At 45.4% G+C, this 20,904-nt stretch overlaps 1 protein-coding gene across 6 annotated transcripts in view; it reads left to right on the top strand.

The window, feature by feature from the left end:
• The window catches only part of Dgki (diacylglycerol kinase iota), a 455,950-nt gene that overhangs the window by 173,068 nt on the left and 261,978 nt on the right, over positions 1-20,904 (top strand). For all 6 annotated transcript variants that reach the window (XM_085683757.2, XM_085683755.2, XM_085683753.2 and 3 more), the window contains exons 4-5: positions 13,849-13,923; positions 15,218-15,274. In XM_085683757.2, the coding sequence (XP_085539883.1) occupies positions 13,849-13,923; positions 15,218-15,274 (132 nt within the window). The remainder of the gene's footprint in view (positions 1-13,848; positions 13,924-15,217; positions 15,275-20,904) is intronic.

The following is a 20,904-nucleotide window of genomic DNA, read 5'->3' as shown; positions in this document are numbered from 1 at the left end:
TGAAGCAGAAGCACGTGTGCGTGCGTGTGTGTGTGTGCGTGTGTGTGTGTGTGTGTAGCTTGAGCCTGAATAATTGCCATCTCTTCTGCAGTGGCAATTTTAGATTGAGGCTATGTTTGTGTTTGTGTGTGGGGGTGTGTATATGAATCAGTTCTGTTATTGTTTGCTATTATATAATCCTGTTCCTCCATGATAAAGATAACTTGTCTCCAACTCAGTGTTGTGTTTGTGTGTCACACAGGCAATAGCCAGGTGCACAGAGTTGCTGTGACCTTTTCCAGAGTTTCTGCACACCAATGACCCAAAACCATAGATTGTAAACAATATTCTTACTCTCTGTATGTTGACTGGCTGTGGGTCTCTGTATTATCACCATCTACTATGAAAAGAAACTTCTCTGATGAAAGTTGAGAGATGTACCAACCTATGTGTTGTAACATGAGGGGGCCTGCTTGTTGGGGTTTATGTCCCACATGGTACCCCACAGCTGGCATGCCCCCAAAAGAAATCAAACAGAGGACTCCATAAGCTATAAAACTGATTGGCCCTTAGCTCTGGCTACTTATTAGCTCTTATAACATATATTACCCCATTATCCTTATCTACGTTAGCCATATGGCTCAGCACCATTTCTAACTCGGCAGCTCACATGTTGCTTCTTCGGTGGTCTGGGCTGGACTGCCAAGGGAGCTTCCTGCTTCCCAGAATTCTCCTGTTCTCATTGCATCACCTCTACTTCCTGTCTGGTTTTCCTGCCTATACTTCCTGCCTGGCCAATCAGCATTTATTTAAAATACAGTTGACAGATTACAGACAATTCTCCCGCACCAGTGTGTAGGAAGACAGAAACTGAGGGAGTGGTTTGTTACTATGTCATTTAACGAAATAATAATACTAAGGCCTGTGCTTTAGCGAGGCGCCATTTTTCCCTCACTTCATAGTTTAGTTTCAGGCATCGGTTCAACTTGGATGGTGATTAACACAGAAATCCACACCTAATCAACAGAGAATAAAAACCGTAGAGTGCTCAGCTCTAATGGGACGTCTATGTCATACACCCTCCTACCAAAGCTCAGGGATCATTTTGAAGAAGGGGCAGAAGAATTGTAAGGGACAGAGGAAGTAGATGCCTGCAGCAAGACAGCATTTTGGGGGAGCAGCAGCCCAGTTGCATATGAATGCACAGTGGGTGGGACTGCATGAACAAGGCTTGAACCAGATCAAGCCAGCCAAACTCCCAGCGTGGGTCGAGGAGGGGCTCATGAAACCCCAGCCCTATCTATCTGCTGTTGGCACGTGATGGCTGCTGGGGTGGTGTTGGGAGAGATGGAGTCCATTTTCTTCAGGACCACGACCCTGGAGACGCTACCCAGGCTCCAGTAGACGGTCCTACACCGTGCACTTACTGTCAGTGCTTAAGTGGACTCGCTGGATGTTTTTAGAAAAGAGAGAGAACATATGAAATTGGGAGGGAAAGGCGGTGTGAGAAAGGAGGAATTGAAGAGGAGGAAATCAGAGGTAGATTTGATCCAGACATATTATATGCATGTCTGAATATTAAATAAAATAATTGAAACATATTCTTGTTGCTCCAAGACACTCGCTTTTGGCATATCATCTGATTCTGCTGTTACTGAAAATGGTTAGCTGCTTCCAAAGTTGTTGTGTCTGTGTGTGGCGGGGAGGAATCCGCTTGTGTGCTTGTGTGTGCATGGTCACAATAGCATGTGTGGAAGCCTGTAGGTCAACACTGGGTGACTTCCTCTAGTGCTCGTAGCTCCCACCGTATTTTTTGAGACAAAGTCTGCTATTGAGCCTGAAGCTTGCTGTTTTGACTATACTGTTTTGACTATGCTGATTTGACCAGTGAAATCCCAGGATCAGTTTGTCTTCTGGGCAGTGCTGGGGGAGGCATGCACCGTCATACCCGGCTTTTATGTGGGCACTGGGGAACTGAACTCTGATCCTCACTCAAACTTGTACATCAGTCACTTTACCCATTGAACTGTATCCCCCAGTCCCTTATCTCTGTTTTATAGCAACATTTTGCTGTTGTCTCTCCTGCCTCTTAGACCAGAATGAAATTCTTTTAAAACATCAGGAAATGGAAAGGCATGACTTGATATCTTGATTTAACAGGAGGAGGGCGCTGCTGAGGTGGTGAATTTTGGAACTGAATGACCTGGCTTTGAATCTAGGCTTTGAGTAATAGAATATTTGGTATTTTTTCAACTTCTTTAAGCCCGAGTTTCACATCTGGGCTGTGGAAGCACATACAACGGACTTCTTATTTTTCCCTTAAGATTATACGAGATAACGTCTATATACCAGCTTTGTGTTAAAACCATGAATTCTCCATAAGAGGAATCACTACAATCATTCCCCCTTGAATGCTATGGTTCAAAGACTGTGAGCCCCCAAATACACCGAGAGTGGCCCTGAGCCACTGAACCCATAGTTTAATAGGCTTGTAGTGACTTAAAGTCGCCAGCTGTGTCTGTGTCATTGAGGAAAACTGAGGACAAGTTCTTACGTGGTGAAATAATCAGCCCTGCCAAAGTCATGCTGTCCTTGGGCGCAGCTCCTTGGCTAGTCTCCTCGCCTTTCCCTAATATTTAAACAAATACATAATGTCATCCATCTGTGTGTCTCTACTGCTAGACCGTAACCTCCAATTTTGCTTGTGAATTTTGTGTTTGTGTCCTGGGTTCTCCAGCACTGAGAAAAGTGATTTCGTGAATAAGCACCCAGCAAGTTTTCAGGGACGGAATGAATGATTCAAAGATGTGATGGTTGGAAGACATGCACACACAGACACTTGTCCCTAGGTCAGTCTGACATGTAAATGCCACTGTATGTACAAGCTGGAGTGTCTGAATTCCTGCTTTATCTTTAAGGCTCTTGAGAGAGAGGTCCCACACTCACTATTGCCCTGTTTGGTCAGGGCTCTGCCTACTGAAAACCATTTTGCTTAATTTTCTTGGGTATTGGAGATTGCTTTCTGTCATTGTCTTATAGATGGTCATAGTATGGATGCTATTAGTTCACCCCTAAACAGCAGAGTAAATAAACCAGTTTTTATCAGATCTTGTATATCTATCCTAATCTCTCTTGATTCCCCAATTGACCACTGGCAAAGAAAATAAGAACTGAAATCCAACACAGTGGCGGGCAATGAACCTAGGATCCATCCTTACCTCGTCCTCCTTGGGCCAGTTGCCTAATCCCACTGGGCCTTTGTCCCCTTATCTCTAGAAGTGACTGAAAGGGGGCTGTATATATAGTGCATATATCATACCGCTAGGCTTCTAATAAACCTCTGTCTCTGGAAGTGCTATGGGCAGGTATGTGTGTCAGGGAAAACAGCATTGCCAGTTGCTGATAACAGAGTGAGGTGGCCCGTGACTGTAAGGCTGATCTTCCTGGACTAGATCAGGTGGAAGACCCTGCCTGTATGATGTCACTAATAGCTTGGAGCGTGGAACACAGTTCAGGGGTAGCTTCTTCGCCACAATTTGACATGGTTTCTTAAATAGACATGATAATTTATATTAAAACAAATACCTCTAAGTAGTGGTTAGAATCATTTGCCTGTGAACTTTAAAAAATAATTCTCTTTCTACAAAGTTAGGTGATGATGGGACCATGAAACAAAGCAAATGGCATAAATGGTGCTTCATAGCTGCACGGACTGAGGGTTAAGTTCCATATCTTCTGACTGATAGTAAGCCTCAGATCTCTGCTATGTCTGTGACCTACGACCCTGGAAAATGAGAGAACCATTGAGATGACTTCAGGACACCATTTTCCATGAACTCCAGTGCCTTATGAGTTTTATAATACGTATGCATCTACCATCAATTATATCTTAAATTAATGTGCTTAATTGAATTAATATGTGTGGGGGGCTCTGTCAGTCCTGTTTACTGGTGTTTGTGTATGTGTGCATGTACTCACACCATTTTGTGCATTTATCACCAATTCATTCAACTATCTATAAGCTGTATGGCAGCCTTCTTCTATAATACAAAAAACTTTCAATAGAGCATACAACTGTAACAGAAAAGCTACAGAACCACAGAACCGACGATGACAGAGCCAGAGACACAGGAAAAGTTGGCATGTGCCAAAGTTTAGATTAGTGACTGTCCATTGCTGTGTAAAATAAGATCTTTTGTGAAGCGTAGAGAAGCAAATATGGAAGAAGAAAGAAAAGATAGACAGACCCAAGGCTGTCAGGAAGACCAGTAACTGGCTATAGGATAGGAGACATCCTTGGTTAAGAGGAGGGGTACGGAGAAGAAATGTAAATGCAACTCTACTCTTGGAAGACTTGAGTCCACTGGGCTGAAATCTCTTTCCTTGAGTCGTGCCTATATGAGAGGAGGTAGAAGGACTAAGAAGGCAGCAATCTAGGGCCAGTCAGTAAAGGGGAGCAGAGAGCTACAGCATCCCTTTCAGCCATCTCCATCTCTGTTGGCACCACTTTGTTCAGCCGTGACAGCTGGTGCACAGTCATGGGGCCGTTCTCCACACGTCTCACAAGGAACACCAGCGAGTCTGTGTTTGTCTCATGTCTCAATAACTAGACCTAGATTTTAGGCAGGGGCTTACAAAAATGACAGTGGTACGCAGTAGTCACCTGACTGAGTTTCACCACAAGGGCTTCTGGGGTTCATGTGTTCACTTTCTATTAAAGTCCACCAGGGAAACCCTGCACTACACTACAGTCTTGTCCTGTTTAATGACGGGGATGTGCTCTGAAAAAAGTGAATCACTAGGCAAATTCATCATTGTATAAGCATCAAAGAATGTGCTTATCCAAAGTGTGTGGTATAGCCTACTATATGTGCATGGCACATCACACACACACACACACTCACACACACACACACACACACACACACACACAGTCTGTTATTGACCAAAATGTTCTGCCGTGTGTGAATGTATTTACCACTCTATCGCCGCTAACACAAATCACTCCTAAATCATTCTTCCCCTCCAAGTGAGAATCATAACACAAGAATCAGCTGTTGAGATTCCCATCCCTGTTTCCCCATCCTCAACAACTCCCCATGTTCTGGCGGTAGCTTTTTCGGACACCGAGTGCTGAAGACAGGATGGGGTACCCCTCTGTCTAACCAACCACCTGCTCCAGCTTGGAGTCAACACAGTTCTAGGAACCTGGTCCTTACCAAATTGCTTCCAGGGTTGGTTGCTTCCCAGGAGGAAGAAAAGTATCTCTTCTCTAGTCCCACAGTCAGCCCACAGAACCACCACTGCCCTCCTTGGCTATCCGCTCTAAGAGTGAGATTTTTCTTTACTATGAGCGTATGGGCTGCCGTGGAAATGACGCTCTTCGTATAGGTCCAATATCCGGAAAGTTTCTCTTCTTTCTGTCTGTGTGTCTCTTTGGAGGCTGTGCAGTCTGTCCTTCTCTTTCCAGCTCAGGTGGCCTCCTGACTTAGCTGGAGGTTTCTGAGCGTACCTGAGGCCACTCGGCAGAAGTGACCCCGGGAACACAAATACTTCACGAACAGGATGCTTCAGCCGTGTTCCTCGAAACAAAACACAGCGCAGGAAGTGCATATGAAATGTGTTTTATTGCAGTGCTCCGAGGCAACTCAGCCACAGCCCAGGAGGAAACTGCTAAATGTGCAGTCAACCAGGTGTGCTTCCTAGCAAAGCTGATCAAAGCGTGGGTTGAGGCCATCCTGGACTGCCAGTTGTTCTATGGGAAAACAATGAAAGCTTGGGAGGTCAGAGTCGACTTTGGTGGAGATCTGGGGTGGACTGGAAAGAGCCGTTATTGTCATATTCTTCCTCACTGCTATAGCTTCCCTCTAAAGCTCACGTTAAAGGCTTGGACCCCAGCCCAGGGCTCTGCTGGAGGTGGTGCGACCTTTGGGAGATGGTTCAAAAGGAAGGGGGGTGAGTCTCTGGGAACTTAGCTTTGAAGACTCCTGGCACCTCTGTGTTTTCTCTTTCGGTTCCCCAGAAGCCCCCACCACCACACATAGCAGCTATAATACTGCAGGGTCCAAGGCAGCGGACCAAAGGCCCGAGGGCTGAGAAGTCTGAAGTCATGAGTCAACAGAAACCTTGTCCTTTATGAAGCTGATTAGCTCACGGATCTGTTGCCGTAACAGAAAGCTGACAAATACAGTCACGCTTGCCCCTCTGGCTTGTTTTTCTCTTCCATTCTTAGCACTCCCGACCAGGCCCTAGTCACCTATTCCGACTCATCACCACATTCCCAGTGACTTTCTCATTAAGAATTAAGGACAATATTTTAACTATAATCTGAATGACCCTGTACAGTCTGGTTGCCATTGGTGCTTAGGCCACTGAGTGTACTCTGCTACCCAACGCTGGCACCCTGGCCACTCCTCCAACATCCCTATGTTGTCAGACCTCTGAGCTTTTTTTCCCTCTTGCTGTTCCTCTGCTTGGGTTGCTTTCACCCCCACTTCCCACCCAGCCACTAAACCTCTTAACTGATAACACACGAAAATGGACCTCCGTGAGCCCGGTAACTGTACCCAGCAGACACACCAAAGCTGGTCCCTTCTCCTGTTAGGGGACAACAGTGCCTCCTAAACAACCAGACTTGAGATCTTCCCCTACCAGAGTTTCCAAATGTCTCCACCTATTAAGACAGAAATCCAGACTCCACCATCTCCTGTAGGTCCTTCTCAGAGAATCAGTCTCGAAGCCCTTCTCTCTTCTACATGACAGCTTTTACTTTCCGAACTATTCCCTTTGGTGATTGGTGACCAATCCAGCTGACCACCCTCCTGGCTTGTCTAAAAATATCCCGTGTTGTGTAAATATAAAGGAGCAACGGTGGAAGTTTGGCTTGGGCTCTGAATCCACACAGCCAGAGCTTTCAGAAAACGCCAGCCTTCTTTTTTCCCAGATCGCATCGCAGGTTCCCAGAGAAACAGGACTTGCCAAGGATGCTTGTCATTTCTTCTAATTAGGCTTTAAAATAGATCAGAGAACTCTTGTTTTCATTCCCCTTGACTTGTACAGCAGCAGAGTTCCGTTTATGTTGCCCAGAGACTAGATTTCCCCTAAAGGGTACCATATTCCTGACATCCTAAAGAGAGAGGAAAAGAGAACCAGGCCAGCCTCAGGGGACTGTGAGTCCTCTCCCCCTCACACAGGGCTGCCACTGCTGGGTTTCAGGGTCCTCTGAGTGGGTATGGGACTCTCTTTCGCCCTTTGACTGGCTTGCTGTTTCTTCCTTGTCTGGTTCTCCACCCTCCCTCAGTTTCTAATCCAGAAAGGCCAAGGGGCCGAGGGTGGTGGAGATCGGCTGCAGGGGTTCAGGCAGCTTTACTCCTGACTTGACAAGAGCTGTCCTTTGGCGAGGCTCTGTCCCTGCCTTGAGTGGCATCGGAGCTCACTGTGTGGGGACGGATCGAGTGTCAACCAGCCCTTGAAATGCTTCCTCCCTTCTAGTCATTCCTTCACAACCGCACCCTAAAGCACAGCGTGCTGGGGTCCTGTTGCTTATATAAGCACTGATTACGTTTTTATCAGACCAAAGTAAGATACAGTGGGTTATAAACCATATAACTGTTGTCGTACTTAGGTTGTCATCCTGAAGACACCTACACCACACACGGGCAGGTTACTGGGCATCATTTGAATACCAACAAGGATAGAATCAGGAAACCTTTACTAAGAGCACGGTGGTTACTCTTCTTGATGCCTAGAACAGCCAGTGCAGAGAGCCTTTAAATTCACCGAGGAGAACAAATCAATACATTCTTTATCATTTGAATTTAAAAATGTGTCCAGTGTCTCAGACCCTCTTTAGTTTTTAACTCCTATTCTTTTGTGCTAGATTCAGCATCAAATGGACCACAATATTAAAAGTCACAACCATTTCCGTGCTTTGTTAATTATCTACCCTTGATTCCGTTCACTGTTTCTCAAAGTGGAAGAAATACCGGCTTCAATAAGACTTTGGCAGGAGTAGGGGGATGTGGGGGGAGGGGAATGCGGCTCTGTTTGGAACGAGTCTAGGTTCCCGTGTGCTGTGTACGGTTGCTGTATTTCCCGTTGTGCTGATAGTTTTGTGTTGCCCTGAGAAAAGTATCTGACCAGAAATGAGGGAGGAAAGGTTGGATTTGGTTCAAAGTTTCAAAAAGTTTCCAGTCCATCAGTGAAGTGTCTCAGTCTGCCGTGGCCGTAGTCGTTGGTAGTGGTGGCTGTTTACACGGTGGCAGCCCAGAAACCAGAGAGAACAGACTAGCCAGAGGGGGGATCAGAGGCCTGACCCTAGTGATTCGGTTCTAACAGCCAGCTCCTACCTTGGAAATATTTCACGGTGTTGTAAACTGGAGACCAGGTATTCAACGGACGAGCCGGTGGAGGGCAGTTCAGATTCAAACTGTGGTCCTGTGTTTGGTGTAAGCCTTCAAGCAAAGAAGTTCAGCATAACTGAGCGAGAAATCTATGTTTTGAGCAGTGTCTGCCCAGAAGCTTGCTATCCGGCTGTGTCAAATGAGCTTTGTCAATCCAAACACCAACATTCTGACGTGTAACCTGTTGCGAGCTGGATGTGAAGTACTCTGTGACGTGTGCAGTTCGTGGGCTGAGTGCTCACTTCTCAGGCAGACCTGCCTCTGAGAAGCAGTTAGACCCAGTGCTTGCCCAGTAGCCTGTTAGCAGGTAGATTAATTTCTCCTTTCAGCAGAGAACAGGTGACTAAAGGTGGGCCTAGTACTCCCTGGAACTGAGGCAGTAGTTACAGAAACCTAGGAAACTGCTGGCCCACTGAGGAGCCATGAGGCCAGATGATAGCTGGAAAGCGGGGTGGGGGGGGCACACACCGCCAGCAATCAAAAGGAGCTCAGCTGGAGGGAGTAGATTTTAGGGGTGGTGCCTTTAAAGGGTACCTCCTGTCTCCTCCCCTCTCTTCTTTCTGGTTGCTGTTAAGTAAGCAGCTGTGTCCCACCAAACCTCTCCGCCATGATCTACTGCCTCCACAAAAGCCCCTGAAATGGGATCATGGGATGGAAGCTCTGAAGCCATGGAGCAAAGTAAAATTTTCCTCCTTTAAGCTGTTTCTCTCAGATGTTGAGTCTGGAAAAGTCTAACGTATAAGCCAAGAAGTTAACATGTCGGTTCGCGGAAACAGCTTCTGCCGGTGGAGGAAATAAACCCATGTTCTTATCGCTGTGGAAAAAGGCCTTGACTATCAGTGAGAACTTACTGACTTCGCTTTGTATATGATTATTGTATCAGGCAGGGTTCTCTAGAGGAACAGCATCAGTAGATTGTGTGTGTGTGTGTGTGTGTGTGTGTGTGTGTGTGTGTGCGCGTGTGCGTGTGTGTGTGCACGCATGTGTATGTGTGTGTGTACACTGCATATTCTTGTCTTGTCGCGTATGTATATTAAGGAAGGGGACTTATTAGATCGGTTCACATCATGGGGGTAGGTAGTATGGCATTGGTTGCCTGGCTGCTCTGCCCGACGCCTGCACAGTTCCCAGTGCAGAGACCTAGAAGCTCCCTAGAGAACCACCGTGCTGTCTACATAAGCAGGTCAAAGAAGCCGGGATCTGAAGTCAATAGAGGATGGTGGTAGCAGCTCAGGTAATGTGCACTCAGGAAGGAAAAGGTGCAGGCAGGCAGGCGAGCAACTCTGCCTTTGCCTCACGCTGTCTGAGCAAGGTGCTGCCCATTGTTGATCCTACATGGGTTGATCTTTCTTTAGACATCTCACAGACACACCCCAATGGTGCATCTCCCGGGCTCGTCCTAAATCCCATCAAGATGATAATAAAGAGCAACCACCAGGGCTGGAAACATCAACTACCTGATTTTACAGACTAAAAGCTGTTCGGGAGCTGTCAGTTAGGAAGCCGGCTGCACCGGGAGCCGTGGTTTAAGGAGCTCTGGTCAGAGAAAAGGCAAATGGGCTGATTGATCTTGGTTGTATGATGCATGAGGCAGTGGTCATGAATGGGCGTTCAGATTGTGGCTTGGGTATTCTGCATCAAAAGACCCAGAAGCGTGCACTATATTTTAAGAAGGTCTGTAAAAACTCTGTATGATTTAAATGAGATTAGCTTTAGGACTTACAGCACCTTAATTTGTGTGTTGCCGTCCGTAGACTTTCATGCTTGAATTAATTGAGATGAATGATATTAGTGTATTTGCATAACCCAGAACGCTGAGAGAGGATATATATTAACCCCATGGCTCTTATCCTCTTGTAAGCTGTGAGGTTTCCTTTTACCTCGCGGTCTGCTGACCACCAGTCTGCCAGGACAAAGGGGCAGAAGTGGCGACAGAGAGCTTTGTGTGGCCTGTGAACAGGGTGGAAATGGCCCTGGGGAGACAGCTCCAATTTATTCCAGAGTGCGGGGAGAGACAAAGGATGGGTCCAGTGGCTGGGCCATCACCTGATTTGCATTAAACAGTATGTTCCTATCTAAAACTCCTAGTACTAGCTCGAGCTACCTTATGTGGAAGTCCGGTTTATCATAAAGCTTCTAGCACACCGCCTAATTATCATATGGGCAGCACTGGGAAAAGCTTCTGCAGGGAACTGTGCCAAGGGTCACACTAGAGATAAGCTAGGTATCCAGGCCGAGAGACAGTCTCCAAATAAGGTCAGATAAAGAGCAGGAAGCCCTCCACTGGGAAGGAGCCCTCCACGCTGCTTAGCCTGGAGAGAGCTGCCAGGTCATGGTAGACTGCAACCTCTGACCAGCAGGGCCTCCCAACATAAACCAGATTCCTTGTCCTAGAAATGATTTTGAGGCAGCACTGTGACAGGAAAAGCAAGGAAGGGAGGAAGTGTGGATTCTGGTTTCAGTGAGTACACACGATTTCCCGAGTCCATCCAGTGCTCTTCCTTCCTAACCTCCAGATACTGCTGGGGAAAAGTCAGGCTGTCTTTGTTTGAACATTGTATTAGTCTCATTAAGATAGAATAAAAATTAGAAATGGAATGGCAAGAAAACTGGAGGACCGTTTTATTAGAATTTATGGGAAAACAGTAGGACGAGCCAACTCTAAACCGTGGCAACCGCCAGGAGGAGGGAGATGGAGAACAGGGAGAGAGGAAATCATGCCTTTTAGGTCGAAGAAAACCAGCCTGCTTTGCAGTGGAGGTCAGCGAGCAGCTGCATGGTGGAAGCAGTGTGGGATTTAGAGAAAGAAAATCCAGAGCATTAGAGAAAGCATGTATGTGTTTCAGGACAGGATCTGAGAAAGACAGAAAGGAAAGAAAAAAATTTTTTTTTTTTTTTGGAACTCAGGAAAGTGCATAGGCTTAGTGGTAAGTAGCCATATAGAGGAGAGGCTTCCGGAGAAGCACATTATCTCGCTAAAGGGGTAATTATTCCTCCCATCTCCTTATCATGTGTGCAGATGAATCTGTTTTCCTGAGAGGTAGACTAATGACCAGGTGATCGACAGGCGCAGTTGGAACAGCACTTAAGAGAGAAGACAAGAACAGAGCATGTAGTAGGTAGAGATAAGATGTAGTCTATCTGCAAACAGATCAGAAAGTCACATCACCACCAAGAGGACAGCAGGGCACAGAAGGAGGTAGGAGCCACTGATAAAGAAGATGCCTTCCGGGCTCTGTGAGATCATGACTCCATAAATGTTGGCCCATCTTGAGTAGCGATGCCTGGCATGTGTAATCTGTTAAGGATGGTGGGCTGGGGGAAGGGGGCACATAGACAAGGATCAACTCTGGTTTCCTTCGCTTCCTGGTAACTCTCATTAGCAATCTGACTGAAATATCACCATGCACTTCCTGCAGGTGCTGCTTATACAGAGATCTGACCAGGACAGCCATAGGGAGGAGGGAGCAGTGGCCATTTGCTTATGAGCAATCTAGTTTAGGAAAATTTGCAGTCAAATTTGGTTACCGGTGCTGCTGTTTTTGTGGCTACCTACCATTGCTACAGCTATGATTGCGGTTGCTACTGTTTTGTATCCTTCCTCTCATGGCTGTGTGCATTCCTCCTCCTCTTCATCCCTTTCCTCCCTGTTCCTTCTTCTGTTTTTGGTTGAAGAACAAGACTCTTTCGACAACATCCTTAGGTGTCTTCGTTTCCCTTATTCTTTAATATTTGAACAATCAATTCATTGCCAAGCACACTTACTGTTCTACCTCGTATTAGGAAGTTCAAAGCTAAGAGGGGGTCACACGCTTAGCGTTCACAAACACAGCCACAAGTGTCATTGCTGTAGTATTTGGTGCATTTTGGTGGTAGCTGGTGATCCAGTTGTCACTGTTGTCTACCGAGGCTGGTGTCCAGTGTTGTTGAATGATGGGACCCTAGAGGAACTAGAAGGTGATCATTTCTTTCCGCCTGCCTCCCCCAGCATCCCCAGGACTGCCTGCAGTCTGTCCCTAGAGGGCCCTTTCTCCACAGCAGCAGTGCTGGGTGTGTTCCTGACCTGCCTGCTCCACGGGGCTCCACTGTCCTTCCTCAGCAAGCCATTCAGCAGACACAGGTGACCATCAATCTACATTGATACTTTCCAGATGGACAGGGATGCCCAGCCTTACCCACCTGAGTTTTTTGGAATCTCCTGTTATTGTGAGTTTCTGTGCTCGGAATGTATTTGGTGTCTCAGGTAATATTTAGTCTTAAAATGATCTATCTATTATCTACCTACCTACCTACCTACCTACCTATTTATCTATCTTTGTACTGAGTTCAAAAACAACCATGTCTTAGCACGAAGAATAGCAACTAACCCGTCAAGTGCCGTGTTAATGACTTGATTCCAGTTCATCATCTTGGGGAAGGGAACACTGGTTTAAAGATGATCTGTTGGGTAAAGTAAATATTTACAGTATTTAAAGTATCTAAGATCTTTACACATAGCATAGTGCATTTCCTGTCGCCTTGGTTACTACCACCAAACAGAATCCCGAAGGCAGCTCTTCCTTTGGGCCTGACCTTGTATAGAGGCCATGTGCATCCCTAGCAGCACCTCAGGTGATGCTGGCAGGAATGACATCTAGAGCCCACTCAGTCCTCTCTCTCCTTGCCCCACACTTGGGTTTTAAATTGTTGGAGACAAGCTAGACCCCAAAAAGCTTGGCGCTGTGAATTTATACATTTCCAAGGTTATCAAGGCCACATTTTATGATACTTAGGAGCCAGACGTCTGTGAAGCAGGGGTAGGGCTGTCTCTACTTCACAGGGCTGCAAGAGTTAAGTGAGTTATCATCTCTCTGTGAAGTGCCCATGAGGACAGAGCAAGACCTATAGTCTTCCTAGCGGCTCCTGCTGTCTTTGCTGCTCTGTTATCGTGGTTATTTTCTGGGTGTGAAGCCAGACTTGTGATCGCCCTCCTGAAGATATGGGTAGAGACCCAAATAGCCCAGCATAGATTTGTGTCTAGAACAGAAACTTAAAGCAGCCAGTCTTTGAAATATAGCCTCTGATAATAAGGATGGAGTGTTTGATTCCTATAAGACATAAGTAAGAAGGTTGTCCCTCAACGGTACAAAGGAAATATTAAAAAAAAAAAAAAAAAGAAAAGAAAGTGTAGAAAAGTTAGGAAAGCTTGGGAACAATGCTTTCGTTGTTCAGCTGCAACACTGGAAACCGATGTGACAGAGTCAAGGGCTTGGCTTATGTTACAAGCCCTATCTGCAGTGGTATTATTGTTGTCATATTTGGAAGAAGTCATCTGGGTCACTCTGACATGTTTAGAGATTTTCAATTTGCTAAGGAACCGAAGTAATTGTAGTGTTGCTTGATTTCCGGAGCCTCTCTTTCATATCAGGGAAGTCTCCAGAATAACTCGCTAACATATCTTTCCTGTATTTTGAATTGACTATTGTAGAAATCCGCTCTCCGGAGGAAGTGTGCGGTCTGCAAAATCGTGGTCCACACGGCCTGCATTGAGCAGCTAGAGAAGGTAAGAGAGCGCCACCTGCTGGTGAATGTATTCACTGCCACGACGCGCCAAGGTTTGGTGTCAATTTCTAACTTTCAAAACAATGGCCTTCCAAAGCAAAAACAAAAATTGCGAGCTCAGTATGACTACCAAAGTAACAACGAAAAGGCAATATATAAAGACCATTCATCGTGTTGTTTTTCTGAGTTTAATTTGTATTATTATTTAATTATGTTGTGTTGGCTTTTGAGAAAGCCAAGCACACACCAATTCTCTTTCTGTCTCTTCTCCCACAAGATGTTTCCTTTAAGGCGGGGTGGGGAGGGGGACTACAATAAGCTTTTTAATTCCGTAGCTTCCATATGTTTCTCTTTGTGAGTTCACGCCTTCCTAAAGTAGCTCTAAGGGAGAGAGCCGAGCCAGCTGAAAGCAGCCCTCAGACGCGGCCGCAGACCTCACGGGCAGCGTTTTCTGCTGGTGTAGCATAAATGCATGCCTGAGCTGGAAGTGGTATCCCAAGGGTGGTGTCTTGTCTCCAGAAGTGGATTCTGAATAGTCTATTTATTTATCAGCTGGGGGCTGGGTGGGGAGGGAAGGTCTGTAATAGAGTATTGCCGGCTGCTCTTCCTGACAGTTCTTACTCTGTGTCCAGGGAGACCCTTGGTGGTATCTATAGTCGCACGCTCCTGCTTGTAAACACAGTGGGGATCTTTTAGCTTTGCGCAGCCTGTGCTTAGCTTCGCCAGCACCACCAGCTGCTGTCAACTTATATTTTAGAGCCCTGCTCAGCACTTTGAATCTATCCCTGCTTGTCTCCACCCTTTATACAGAAGTGAAAGTGGCCATGAGGGCATCTCCCATCCGCAAAGCAAGGCAGTGCTAGCTGAGTCTTCTGCAGGGATTGACTGTGCATGTGTTTGAGTGGTTGTCACAGTGGTTAGGACCGCTGGGGTTTATAGTTTCTCCTTTTAAAAATATAACTCAACCTGATGGGTTCAGGTGCCGCATGCTTTTTCTCTGGCTCTGGTCTCTTTCTCAAGTTTACAGGCTAAGAGCATTTTTGTTTAAAGTTAGACTTCATCAATGAGAACTCAGGACCACTGGCTGGAGATGTGAAATCACTCCGCACCGATGCGCGTTGTCTAGTGAGATGCTTTAAGGAGACTGGGACTAAACTAAAGCAGACTGCTTATCCTCTCTGGGTTTTGTTTTATAGCCTCAATGTCTACTGCTATTGGTTGGTTTTGGTTTCAGGTAATTCTCTTTAACCTGATGTCTATCACTAACATAACATGCCTTTCTTTTTAAATGGCAGATTAATTTCAGATGTAAGCCAACATTTCGGGAAGGAGGCTCCAGATCACCAAGAGAAGTAAGTTTTATGACCTGTTTCAAAAACCACCTTGAGTTCTCATGGGTATAAAGAACCCCAGGGATTCACCCAGGGCTGACAAATTAGTTCTCCCTTCTTCCATTATACAGTAGTGTCTTCTTGATTTGCCAGTAAGCACAAGGACTCTCCAAGTCCCTTCAGCACACTGCGCTTCATCCTGCCGGTGGAGTGTGTTTAGGAGCCAAGGTCTTAATGAATGAAACAGAAAAGTGGGGTTGGGGGAATGGAGGAACTCATGGGATAAGAAAACGAAATCCTGTCCCTGTCTTCTGGCCAGTTTCTCTTTGAGGATGGGTCTAAGCTATTCTGAGAGTAAGGGACAGCACAGTTACTGGTTACCCACGTACCTGCTGCAGTTGGGCTGCTTTTAGAGCCAGCCTGAATGCTGTGTGACTCAGGGCAGCTTACCTATTCTGCGTCTACCGCTCCCTTTCCCTGTGAAAGGAGCACACACATCCGTCATAGGAGAAAGTTAGGTGTGGTGCTCAGGACATCTGCTTGTGGTCAGGTCGTGACGACAGACTGGAGCGGAGATCAGTTTGTTTGATGATGGGATTGCGAGGGGAGGAGAGAGCCTGGACATAGGACTGCTTCTACTGCCTTTGTGTGGAGGAGACGGCTACAGCAGTTCAGAGAAAGTGGGAGGAATGTGTGTGTGTGTGCGCGCACGCTTGTGTCCATACTATTCTAGACACTCTAGACCCAAACTCCAAATTGTACTCTCTAATCCACAAAGCAACAACGTTCAGGTTACAGAACCCTCCCTCCTTCGCAGGCAGTGCGGTGTGTCCCGGTGCTGTCCACACTCCCCCAAGCACCGTTGGCTTCTGTTTTCTCTTTAAGAATAAGAATTCTTGGTAAGTGTGCTTCCTCCGGTCTATTTGCGTTCCCGGTGAGACGAGTTTCAGTTCCACTTAGAGATTCACCCCTTGGAAACCTTCCCAGCCAATGAACTCCTCAAATCAGCCCCGTGTAACTGCGAGAGAGGGAGGGTCAATCGGTCAAATGAAGGACTTCCTGGAAGATGTGGGCACCGGCTGATTCTCTCAGGAGCTATCTAGGGCAAGGGGTGGGGCGCGATAGACACGGAATGACAGACTTCTAGACAGAAAGCACAGCAGCACCCAAGCCCAGACGAGAGATGTTAGTAAGGTGTGTGACGTGGGAGGTGTGTGAGAGCTAGACAAAGACAGTCCCTGGAAGCCAGGCCAGCCGTCACCAGGGATGTGGAAGTAGGCGTTGCTCTACTTAAACAGAAGATACTATGCTGACTGCAGCGTGACGGAAACATCACATAGTTAAGGGGTGACACTACTGGGGACATAGAGACAGTGTGAGTAGCTCCTGCCGTAGACTGGTTAAGAAATGATTGCATCTAACCTCAGAGAAACATGGTGTGGTGAGATGAATCTTGCTGCGGGAGCGCCTTCCGCTCCTTCAGCCAATAGCCACTGAAATACCAGCCCACTGGGGCATGGTATATTTCTCTTTAAAAAAGAGCAGCAAGCCTCGGCTCCCTCTCTTGGTTCTGGCACTTGGTTCAGGCTCCTGCTCCAGCGACTAGGCTCCTTTCCTAACGGTTAGTGTTTTGTAAGTTTTACCCCCCAAAAATAAATACCCCCTTAAATCCTAACTGGTGTGGGATTGTTTTCGCGCATTAAAATCTAAAGAAGACAAATTGGCAGAATTTAGTAAAGGGTGGGTTTTGGATGGGAAGGCAGTGGTCCTTAGAATAAGTCAAGCTCCTGTTGGAGGAAGATGACTGGAGGTTGGCCCAAGGATGCGCTGGAGAACTGATGGGTTTACTTGTAGAAGTATCAGGATTACAGCGTCCCCTTTGCCCTGAGACGAATTTGCCCAGTGCAGATCTGTGTGGGTGCCTTTGTAAAAAGAATGGTAAGCTATCTGTGCGTGGTCAACACAGACAGAGACTCTTTGGACTGTGAAACTAGAAAAATTTGTAGAGTAGGGCAGAACGTGAGTGAACACACAGATGATCACAGCCATTTGAAACATCGTAAAGAAAAAAAAGACAATTGTATAAGCCAGACGAGAAGGGGAATACTTGTGGTGTCAGATATCCCACAGGCAGAGGCAGGAGGATTCCTTGCATCTGGGAGTTTGAGGCTAGATTGGACAGTAGGTGAGATGATGTCTCAAAAAAGAAAAAAAGAAAAAGAAAGAAAACAGGAAAATGGTAAAGGAGGAATAATGTTTATTATGATGAAAACAAGATGATTGAGAGGCAGCAGGATGAGAGGGGAGATGGTAGGGGTGGAGAGAGGAAGTTTTAACCCTCCCATGGGTTGGTTTCTCCCACTCTTTGGCCACAAGAGGTGAGGGAAGTGTGGAAAGAGGAGGTGGTAAGCTGTCGGTGCTGTCCTGAGCTGCAATGCTGCTGGGAGCTCACCCAGGGGCTGCTCAAAGGAAGCCCCTTTTCTTCTGAAAGTCCCAGGGGCGTTTCTATGTTCCTAAGCTGGAGGGACTGAATTTCCGACCTAAGAGTGTATATGTCGGCCACTGGTTCCTGCCCTTCTCTTTCTGTCTTTCCCTTGGCCTCTCTCTCAGTTAAAATCCTATGTAAAACGTCTCCTTTGCAAGTCTCAAAAATTGGTTTCAATGGCTGTCATATTTCTTTTCTCTCAAACTCGGCCTTTTATGAAAGTCTTGCCAAGGACTAGATCTCTCTTCCTTCCTTGCCTTTCACCCTCCACCTGCCATACCTAGAATCTTCCCAGCAGCAGAAGTGTGCCGGAACAGTTTCCAGCTGAGATTCACAAAGGAAAACGCTAGCATTCCTTACCTCCCAACTGTGCCATAGCTACTGCTCTGGTGTCCAGTTCTGTGCTCTAGGCCAAGCTTCCTGGAACTGTTATCCGTCTGGATTATTTTTAGTATGCCATCTTCTGGCATATTAACCTGCTGTTGTCCAGTTTACTCAGTCCGCTTTCTGAATCAGTGTCTGTCACTGTTGCTAATGATCATACAAAATTCAGTAGGTATTTTTCTGTCTTTATCCAATCTTTCAGAAATACTCAAAACATCCACACAATCCGTTCTTCTTGCCTCCCAGCGGCGCCCTTTCATCTCTTTTGGACTCGCCGCTTCCTTGGCCATCCCTGTCTGCTTTCCGTGCCCTATGCTAAGATTCTGCCTCCCTACAGGGCCCCCTGGGTTTAGCACACATCTGTATTCTCCAGCTTCTGCCCACTGTCACCAGGAGAGCTGACAGCTCCTGCCTTTACGCTTATTCCCAGTTTCCATTCTTGAGAGTCCATTTGACATGTCCATTTGCTGTATCATGGTCGTCTGAGATACAATAGATCAAAACCCAAACTATTATCATGACCATAAAACTTTTTTTTCCCGCAATCTATTTTCACCTTATAAAATGAGCTGTCCATTTGCAGACACTAGGGGAGTGTCATATTGATTCTCCACTTCTTTCAACCTCAAATTCCTTTGTCAGTTCACAGTTCAGTCAGTTTTATTTATAAACGTATTTCAAATCCATCCATTTACCTGCCTGTCTGCTGTCAGCAACTTTGACTAAGGAATGAATATTTCTCACTCTGACCACTGTGGTAGCTTCTTCATGATTTTCCCGTTAGTTCCTCCAACTTGCCCATGATTTAAGGAGCATTTTTTTTTTTACTAGTAATCAGACTGGGACATTGTCTACTGATTTTTTTTTCTTTTGAAAGACCTGTGTAATCTGACCTTGCTTGTGTGTCATCCCTTTCCAGCTGCCAAAGAGACATTCTCTAAGTTCTAGAGGCTTGGGACAAGGTTTTCCTCTCTTGCGGATATTTATGTTTTTCTATAGGAATATTCCAGATATTTAGCTTTTCAGTTCAAACATCATATCCTCAGAGGATGTCCTAGTCAGTTCTGGCTGCTATAACCAACTACCATTGAGTATTTCATTATCAGTAAAGAGGCTGTTTATATATATTTTTGGAGAGTCTAAGATCAGAGTGCCGGCATGGTGTGGTGCTGGTGAGAACACTCTTGCAGGTTTCAGACTCTTGCCTTTCTGTGTCCTTGCATGGAAGAAAGAAAGAAAACAATGATTCCCGGGGTCCCTCCTATAAGGCACTAATCCTATTGAGGAGGGCTCCATCCTCCTGACCCAAGTACATTGCTAAGGTCTCCTTTCCTGGCAGTGATATCTGGGTTTAGAATATCAGCATATGAATATTTTGGGGTAAACCACCAGCTCGTTGTATTGATCTTCACTGTTGACCCCTGTGAAGAGTAAGCTTACTTACTTTTGCTAAATACCTTGTCTTGTTCATTCAGGTCATGCTGTTTGCCATAATTATTTATAAACATTGCCATTGGCTTTTCTGATAGTGTCTCTCTCCATTAGTGTAAACCTTGGGGAATATGCATGGAGTTTGTCCCAAAATAATTGTGCCAGGACATAGATGGACCAAATGATCAATGAGTTATCTTCTGCCTGGATGCATTTGTAAGAAGGTCCGTTTCTTACAAAATTAATCAGAACCTCATTTCCAAGTCAGCAATTTATGAAAGGCTTCTGAAGATGAAGCCTGTGACCATGACTCACTCAAGTTACTTAATTAAGGGACTGTAAGTCAACCATTTAATGTAAATGAAAGAATATTCCTGTTAGAATTAGTTTGACCTGGGCTCAACTCCACATTCACTGTTTTCATACTAACTGGTAGGAGTCTGAAGACCGAGTCCTATCTTTGTAAGGCAGTTTCTCAGTAAGTACTTATTGGATTCCTATTTTGTGCCTTTGTGAGGTTGGATTTCTCACTCGTGATCGCTGGATTGGATTATGATTTCTAATTTTTTTTCAAGTATTCAGTGAATAATATTTTTAATTGAATTGGGTGTTTAAAAGTAACCGAACAATTATATAATATACTTTTGCTCCCAATACTGAATATAAGCCTTGAAATAATGTATCATTGATATTTTAACACCCATAAGTAATAGTTTTTTTCTTGCCTAGTACTCGAAGTGGTATATAAATAATTCCGAAACTATGATGGACAATAAAAAGATATTGTTTTAGAAACCTTTGTTGACCTTCTTAACAACAATATATCAACAATAGGATATACAGTATAAGGATCTCAAATCTAATATCAGCTTACCAATGTGAGATATATGAATTGTGGTCAAAAGAACACAATGTGAAACAGTTAATTTCAGCCGAACAATTCAGGAACTCTGAATAATCATTCAAAGAAAAGAGTGTGGAGAATCTGATTCCAGTCTAATAATTTAGGAGATATGAATGACAGTCAGAAGAAAATGGCATGAAAATTGAAAGTCCTTGGGCCAAAAAATTAGAAACAATAGCGATTTGATGGTAATGACTTTTCTTTTCCTTATTGAGGAAGCTGGTTGATGGTTCTCCTTCTCCCCATTGGTAACCACATAGTTTAAATATCAGATAAATAAGATTGATGATTCTATTCAGTTCAGTAAACATTTATTGACTATTTCCTTAGTTGCAGAATAAGTGTATATTAGGCCTAAGAAGAACTCTCCGCAGAAGGGTGTGTGGCATCTCAAATCATACAACTAAAGATTTCAGGAACTTGGTTAGTGTCTCCTGCAACAACAGT

This window comes from Myodes glareolus, chromosome 25 (assembly GCF_982192425.1).
Source record: "Myodes glareolus chromosome 25, mMyoGla1.1, whole genome shotgun sequence".
Taxonomy (NCBI): Eukaryota; Metazoa; Chordata; class Mammalia; order Rodentia; family Cricetidae; genus Myodes; species Myodes glareolus.
The sequence above is the reverse complement of the archived record's forward strand: the minus strand, read 5'-3'. Positions and strand labels throughout refer to the sequence as shown.